This window comes from Ipomoea triloba, chromosome 7, assembly GCF_003576645.1.
Source record: "Ipomoea triloba cultivar NCNSP0323 chromosome 7, ASM357664v1".
In the NCBI taxonomy this organism is placed as follows: Eukaryota; Viridiplantae; Streptophyta; class Magnoliopsida; order Solanales; family Convolvulaceae; genus Ipomoea; species Ipomoea triloba.
In genome coordinates, this window is record NC_044922.1 from 25,825,523 (window position 1) to 25,833,673 (window position 8,151).

Sequence of the window (8,151 nt, forward strand, 5' to 3'; positions counted from 1 at the left end):
TTCTAGTTTTCAAAAATAAAAAATGATTTGTAAGTAAATATGTTTTTTAAATCCCAACTAACATGTAGTGTGATAGTATTCTGGTTACCATTTTAAATGGGTGATCATATCAAATCTCAGTATAGAACAAATTAAATACTATATTGTAAAGAATTATGACTATTTCAAAAGAATATATTTTTAAAAGAAAAAGAAAACGATTAGTAGACGGGCAATATTTTCCTCATTGCCCCCTCACTTCAGATGTTGGCATCTACTTATAGTAGAGAAAATGTCATCCATGCCTTACATTTGAAATTTACATTCAAATATACTTTAATCCTTTAATTAGTGAAATTATTCACCATTTTGAATATTCTAATTATACGATTGACTAAGTTATTCTATATATTATAAATATAAATATATATAATCATAGGCCCAATATATGGGTCATTCAAATTATATAATTGACAAGCCCATGAATTTCTAACAAATTAATTGGCCCAATTATATCAGTGCTTATACCATGGACCAGGGTTCACCTAGTCCTAAACAACATTGAATTTTGTATCTTTTAATATTTGAATTGTAAACTTTCAAAATGTAAATTGTGTTTCTAAGTCAAAATACATAACAACTGTACTAGACTTTAAAAAGATTAAATTGTGTATTTTTAGTATTAGATTGACTACAGTCTTTGAAAGGTGGTGGACTGGCCCGTATAGTACCCGCTCCACGATGGGGTGGGTTAGAACCACAACAAAGATGACTCACGAAATAGCGGGCCTAACGAGTCGGACCGCATGCGGACTACGAGCCAACCCTCTGGCCAAACCCTATTAAAAAAATACTAATAATAATAAATATAATATATATATGTATGTATGTATGTATATAAATATATACACACATATATATACACACATATATATATACACATAACATTTTAAAAATGTAATTTTTTTACTTATTTTTTTGAACTTTGAATTAAAAAAAAAAAAAAAAAAAAAAACCTCAAGGATTAAAATATTAAATAGCCTTTTAAAAAGGATTCAGGCTAAATCAGGCCAATTGTAGACTTAGGCTTGAGCCTAACAAAAAACCTACATATAGACATAGGCCTAGGTCTAGACCTTAGATTTTTGTAACATGCTCAGACCTAACTTTCTAAAGCTCGGCTCGGCCTATTTCCCTCCTTACAATATGCCGAATAAAATCCCTACTTAATTTTTACCAATCCTTATACCAGGACCAATGTTCATACTCAGGGGCGGAGCTAGAAAACTCCAGTTGGGGGGGGCCAATATGCTAGAGAAAATTTGCCGTGTTAGTAGACATTATAATTAACCGTACTATATTATTATATATACTATACATTATTGTAATTATTATTGATAATGATTTCTAATTATACTCTGTATATATGAAATATATAATTATATGAGTAGATTGACACGCGTGTCGATCATTACTTTAGATTTTTTTCATATAACACAAAATATCATAATAATAATAACAACAACAACAATAAGAACAACATTTATTTAAATATACATTGTCAATTTTTATCAAATAAAAAATTTTGTCAATTATTTTGTCACCAAATTTTTTCATAATTAATTGATATTCATTTTACTAGTTAACAATTTTTCAAAATTTGAGAGATAAAGACAAAAATCAATATCACAAATTAAACAATCAATATTAATTTTTGACAATTTCAATACTAATTATTTAAACAATCAAATGTACATCTTCAAATGTAAATAAATAATTAAAACACACAATAAATCATTAATTAATTAATCAACATAACTAATAAAACTAAAGCATATATCTCAAATTTAGAGATTTTTTAAAATAAAATGGATATTTGATGCCCTCCATTATTAAATCTTGATAAAAGAAATAAGATAAAAAGAAAATGGTAACTTTAATTATTTGGTTTATTTCTTTCTATTTAATGAATTTAAACTTTAATTTAATATATATTTTGAGTTCACTTAATATAGACATAATAGATTATTTAAAAAAAAAATTAGAGGGGGGCCAAAAGTGTATTTATCCCTACTATATCAATATATACATACATAATTATTAAAATATTTTAAGGTGGGGTAAGGGGTGAGGTGGGGGTTGGGGGGGGGGGCAGGGCCCCCCTACCCCATAAGGNGGGGGGGGGGGGGGGGGGGGGGGGGGGGGGGGGGGGGGGCAGGGCCCCCCTACCCCATAAGGTGCCTCCGCCCCTGTTCATACTGCACTGTGGACTCTGGTGTATGTGAATGTTTCTTATATTGTGAGTTTGTGTATCTTGTGTTATGAAATTTTGTACTTTAAGAGTTTGAATTCTGTACCTAAAACAAATTAGTAATTTTGTCTTATGAATTTTTGTGTCTTGTGTTGTAAAATTCTGTTCCTATAAACACAAATTATGTATCTAAATCAGATTTGAAATATAAGTAAATATATAATTATGTGTATTATGGGTGTGTTTGGTTAATAGCGTTTCGCCAAATTTTGGCGGTTTTGACAAATTTTAGCGGTTTGACCATGGTCAGCTAAAAGAATTGAACCGTGCGCCAGTTAGCCAAGCCATAATAATGTTATGTTTAATTTGGGAAAAGTGGCAAACTAAAGGGGAGCCAAACTGGCTCCCCTTATGTTCTATTTTTTTTTTTTAGTTTTTTATTTCTTTATTAAATTATTATTATTATTATTATTATTATTATTATTATTTATCCTAAAAAAATCATTATAATTATTATTATTATGAAAAATATGTATACCCTTTTGGTCATTTTACATGTTAACCGCTAATTTAAACCGCTAATTTTACCAAACATCTTTTTACAAACCGCTAATACAATCGGCTGGTCAAACCCGCTAATACAATCCGCTATTTGATAACCGCTAACACCATCCGCTACCGCTAACCGCTAACCGCTGATAACCAAACAAGCCCTATGTGTATGTATCTTGTGTTGTAATTTTGTATCTTGTATTATACAATTTTATACCTTACGAGTATGAATTTTGTAATGACACATGACGAATGGTATAAATTGCCAGTTTTTACAACTATACACTAATTTTTAGACTAAAATTCACTTTAAGAGTAAACCCTTAGTACATTTGAAAAAATCAACCTCAAGGACACAAAATAAAAATATCAATATAATCAAAGAATTAAAATAAAATTAATTCACACAAGTTTGGATTTTTATTTTTAGGGGTTCTTTTCAGGCTTTATGGCTCAAGTGAAGGAGAAGAACTGTAAGAGGAGGAAGAAAGAAAATTATTTCTGCAAATGCTAAAAACAGCCTTACTTCTTTTTTTTTCTCTTCATTTTCCATCTTCTCTCTTCACTCTTTTTCCTATTTGGCACTAAAAAAACCAACTCAAAAATTAGACTCTTAGAGATGCTCATCAACCATGTGGGGGCAATGAATTAGGATTCAAGTCCTGAACATCTTATAGACTAATGCAACTATTCACTAAAATGGTTTAAAGCAACCTATAGTGAGTTGTGAGTATTGTACATGTAATTCAACTCAAATAAATAAAAATATTAATCAACTCTCCTTCATCATCTGCTCTGCTATCTTGGGGTTGTCGCTGCAGCCTCATCTTTGGTCAAAACGGAGCACAAAACCTGCCTTGAAATGTAAGTCTCGAGTTCTGTTGAGACCTGTGTGAGCTTCAGATCAAAGTTGCTTCTATACCTCTGTTTTGGCGATGGCACAGTGCCACTAAGTGTTGGAGAGTATGAGAATCTTCTCCTTGGGCTTGGGAATGGTGGTTTGGAGATGATGGCTGTTGTGGGTTCATCTTTGTTCTTTTTCATCAGTGGCCCACTTTTTGTTTCTTGAGGGAGTGGCTTCAGGTTCAAGTCCTCATTGTCATTGTGGCCCATTTGTTTCTGGTTTAGGAGCCTTTCCCTTGCCTTATCTGCTGCCGCCATGGCTTTCTCTTTGCTCATTTTGATCAGCTTCCATGGGTCGATGCTTGCACGGAATCCTTGCTTTTTCATCAGTGTGGATGACTCGGATTCTCCGTCGATTCTTATGGATAATCTGTGTGGGTTCTGCAAATGCATATGAAAAGTACCTGGTATCTTCAATCTTTAAAGTTAAGCAATGGTTACTTGTTATGATCAAGGGCTTACGCCATATTAGGATCAAGTGCTAACTATTCAAGCCAAAAGCTATAACTAGTAGCGAAAGCGCAACTTATGACTCAGATACCACTTATTAGGATCAAGTGTTTACCATTTACACTAAAAGCTAGTAGTCAAGGCGTAACTTATTTACTTATTTATAGACCGTCATCACATTGTTCAAGACAGGTTGAGTGCTGGACTTGACATTTAGGGACTTTACCGGCCTTCGCCCAACCATCTCCAGTCACCGAGTACTAGACATAGACTGGCCCTCCCCAACACGCCAAAAGCTATAGCTAGTAGCAAAGGCTTAATTTTATTTTCATACATCACCGTCACATTTTCAAAAGACAGGGTGTTGGACTTGACTCTTCAAACCTCCACCCCAACAATCCCCTAGCGATTTAGTGCTGGATTTTGCCCTTCACTAGTCGCCATAAGACAATTCCCTTTAGTCATCAAAAGCTATAGCTAGTAACAAAAGCACAATTTATTTCCTCATCACATTTTTGAGAGACAGGATGCTAGACTTGGCTCTTAAAGCCTCCGTCCAATAATCGCTTAGCCACCTAGTGCTAGACTTGGCCATTCGATCTTCGCCGAACAATTCCCCCTAGTCACCTAGTACTACATAGCTTAGACTTGGCCCTCCCAAGAGTATGGAAAAGGATATGGACCAAGAGACAAGCATTGTACCTGGCTTTTTATTCTTCCTTCTGCGCATTTAAGACGCGAGCTAAATGACGGTTTCTCAGGCGAACCAAAGTCTGAACTCTCATCTGAAGAAGAATCTGAATCTTCCAGTGATTCCAGATCCATGGATTGGTTCTCCTCTTTCATTGCCAAAATGTAGTCATAGGTTCTCATCCCCTAATCAAGGTAAGCATAACTACTTTCAGATTTGGTACATACATATTGGCCAAAGTATCAAGTTTCAACTGCTTTCAAATTTATTTTTGAGAGATAGCAAGCAAAAATTAGAGTTGTCCTAGTTAACAGAAAACATGATTGACCCTCATCATGCAAACCAAAAACTAAATTAGCAGATATCTGTTTTATAATGTTACCAAACTTTTACAATTACAGGCAGCCTTAAATTCTGTCATGTGTTAAGATTGGGGTAAGGTCACTCAATTGGACAATAATGCACATGAGTCAAACCACACTACAAGATTGAATCCAATCAATTAACTAATCTAACTCATGACCTTATAAACCCATATGCTCTTTCTTATATTTCCAACATGGGACTTTTAACATTAACCTTTAAATCACTTGGGTTGTCTGGTTTCCTAGTTCAAGCAATTCTACACTTAAACAGGGAAAGGCAGGCAGTGCACCTCTGGGCAAATTGATATTTACATCAGAGATATGAGATATCAGGACTCCACAAACCCAAAATGGAAAGAAAAACACCACTTTGCACATACATTTTGATTTTTGAGTTCAGAATCAGAGGCAACACAAATGGAAAGGCAAAATAGTCGATACCTTTCGGATGAGAACCAAATGGAAGAAGAAAAGTTGTCCCAGTGCTGCTGCACTATATGCCGTCATCAAAAACAACAAAACCTGAAATAAGCATATAGATTACTTGACTGGTAGAATGGAGATTCATCCACATGTGGAAAATAATAGTATTAAAAATTAGGGTAATCCAAAGAATTACAGATATAGCTGCCAGAACTCCTCTTGGAAACTTTACATGGAGTCTCCTCTCAAGCTCTTCTTCTATCCCTTTCCTATTAGCAAAGCATCTGACAAATATAGCAACAGCACTTCCTCCTTCAAGTGTGAGCTGCATTACAAGGGACTCATTTAGCAAATGAAAACCATAGATTAGCAATATATAATCATGGACAGAGATGTAGTTTTAGTAAAGAAATCGGCTAACCATTATCAAGACAAAAACCATCAGCAGAATGAACGTCGTGTAGTTCTTTTTCCCTACACAGTTGTTTAACCACTGCAAATACACAAATACAAGATATGGACATAGTTAGGCACAACGAATAAGGGAAGAGGAACATTTATTGGGGACAAAGACTTATTTTGTTACCCTGCAGTGATGATCAAACCCCTCAACACAGCGATTACAGGTTCTACAGTGCTTGCTGTGCTTTCTCACCTGCAAGTGGTCCAGTCCATAAGTATAGGGAATTTAATTTTCATACATGTTCCCACATGCTAATCAAGAAGAAAGTAGTAAACAAAAGTGTCATATAAACAAACCTCAAAATCACAGAGTAAGCAAAATGAAATGTCATCCTCTCTGACCTCAGGAGCAACTGAATCATCCATAACAAGGGGAAATGGGAATAGGGGCTCCATTTGAAGGTTACTTTTCCAGGGATTAAGGTATTTTCTCCTTATACAAGTCCTAAGGATTCTGCGTTCTACCTTCCTGAAAAACCTCATGACAATTTGAGCCAATAGGGCCCCATAATTCAGCTTAGAAAATGCAGTGGACTTCCCTTTGATCTTCTTCCTAAATCTGGTCCTATCAGTAGGATTAATAGCTGCACACCTAATGAATAGGAATGCAGCAGAAAATGCCTGCAGAACCATAAGAAAGGGAATTATATCTCTCTTGTTTTCACTTATTCCCCCACTTTACCAAACCTGTACCCCCACCCACTAAGACAGAAGATTGAGCACCAAGTCTGAAGCTAAGTAGATTGGTATTTGTGTGTGTGTGCTCTTGGTATTGACTTAGTAATCAAATTACCACGAAGGAGAAAACGCTAGTGATGGTGATTTCAGCAACCCTGTTGCCAAGGAAAAGCCCCAGAAAGCAATAAAATGCTGCGACGAGGAAAATGAAGACGGACATGCCCACTATCTGCAGTCAGTTGCAAACAAAATCAGAGCTCAAAACCACAAGGCTTCCAGTGCTTTACAGTTCATAAACGTTTGCATTGCAGTAATATTTAAGCATTTATAAAAAACTAATAGCTTCAATTCTGTGCTTCTACATGAATCGTTAAACATAGTAAATTTAACAACTAGATCAGAATTCAGAAACAATCAACTGATTTGGCAACAAAGAAATAGCAACTTTGTTAGGGTAAAGAAGGTGTTTGCTCGCTGTTAATAAGATAATGGAGCTCCGAATATATGAAAGTCACAAACTTTAAAGTAGGGAGCAAAAATAGGGTGGATTGGGCATGCCTGGAAGCCAAATTTACCTGTAAAGGGTGAAGAGGACGCTGCCATCCATGGCGTCTCATCATCTTCCTTACAGATTTCTAGCCAACTGATTCAATTCAGAGAAAAAAAGAAACAAACTTGTGGTGGTGGGATGAGGAATTGAATGCCGCTGATTCTTAACAACTAAATATAATCACGAAATTAGAAAGGTTAAATCTTAAAATGTAGTTAATGGCCAAGAAATCTGACATCCTAGAAGACGACAGGAGACAAAATGCATACATTCGTAGAGAGGAAGAGTAAAAGAGGTGCTATCCTTAGCTCTAACTGCGAAATCTGGACTACATGACCGACTGGGAATTTCAATTTGGGATTTGGGCTCTCAAACTGTCAAACAGCCGAACGGTCTGCTGGCTGCTGCTCTTCTTTTCTCTCTCCGTTTGAATTTTAAATCAGCGCGCTTCATACAATCATACAGCGGCCTCACGTTTTGCATTGCCTTTCTACAATTAGTTATTTAGCTGAGTATTAGGGCACGTTTGGTTTGCGAAAAATATTTAAAGGGAAGTGGAAGTGAAATTCCGTTATCAGAAAAATGATTTCTATTGTTTAATTAGTGAAAAAGAAATTACTCAGAATATGAATTCTATTGTTTGGTTGGGAGTAAAAAGGTATGAAAATAATGAGTATAAAGGCATGTATTTATAATGATAATAAAATTAATAATAATTTTGTTTCTATTTGGGGCCCAATTAGTATTTCTTTTTGCAAGATTTTGGGCCGAATTTCAAGTTTTCTACTTTTCTTCATTCTTCTCCCCATCACCTCCATTCTCATTCTCCCGTGTGTGGCGTCATTCT

At 35.2% G+C, this 8,151-nt stretch overlaps 1 protein-coding gene across 2 annotated transcripts; it reads right to left on the bottom strand.

Annotated features, from left to right (window-relative positions):
- Positions 1–3,221: 3,221 nt before the first annotated feature.
- On the bottom strand, positions 3,222–7,742 carry LOC116025874 (protein S-acyltransferase 18). 2 transcript variants are annotated; one of them, XM_031267248.1, is made up of 10 exons: positions 7,574–7,742; positions 7,330–7,474; positions 6,870–6,983; positions 6,374–6,697; positions 6,201–6,269; positions 6,036–6,107; positions 5,811–5,939; positions 5,633–5,713; positions 4,838–5,011; positions 3,223–4,066 (listed from the first exon to the last, which is right to left on the bottom strand). In XM_031267248.1, the coding sequence occupies exons 2-10, from the start codon at positions 7,372–7,374 to the stop codon at positions 3,581–3,583; spliced, it is 1,494 nt and encodes a 497-aa protein (XP_031123108.1). In that variant the 5' UTR covers positions 7,375–7,474; positions 7,574–7,742; the 3' UTR covers positions 3,223–3,580. The 2 variants fall into 2 exon arrangements, with proteins under 2 accessions (XP_031123109.1, XP_031123108.1); XM_031267249.1 differs by lacking the exon at positions 7,330–7,474 and having other exon boundaries at positions 3,222–4,066.
- Positions 7,743–8,151: the final 409 nt, after the last annotated feature.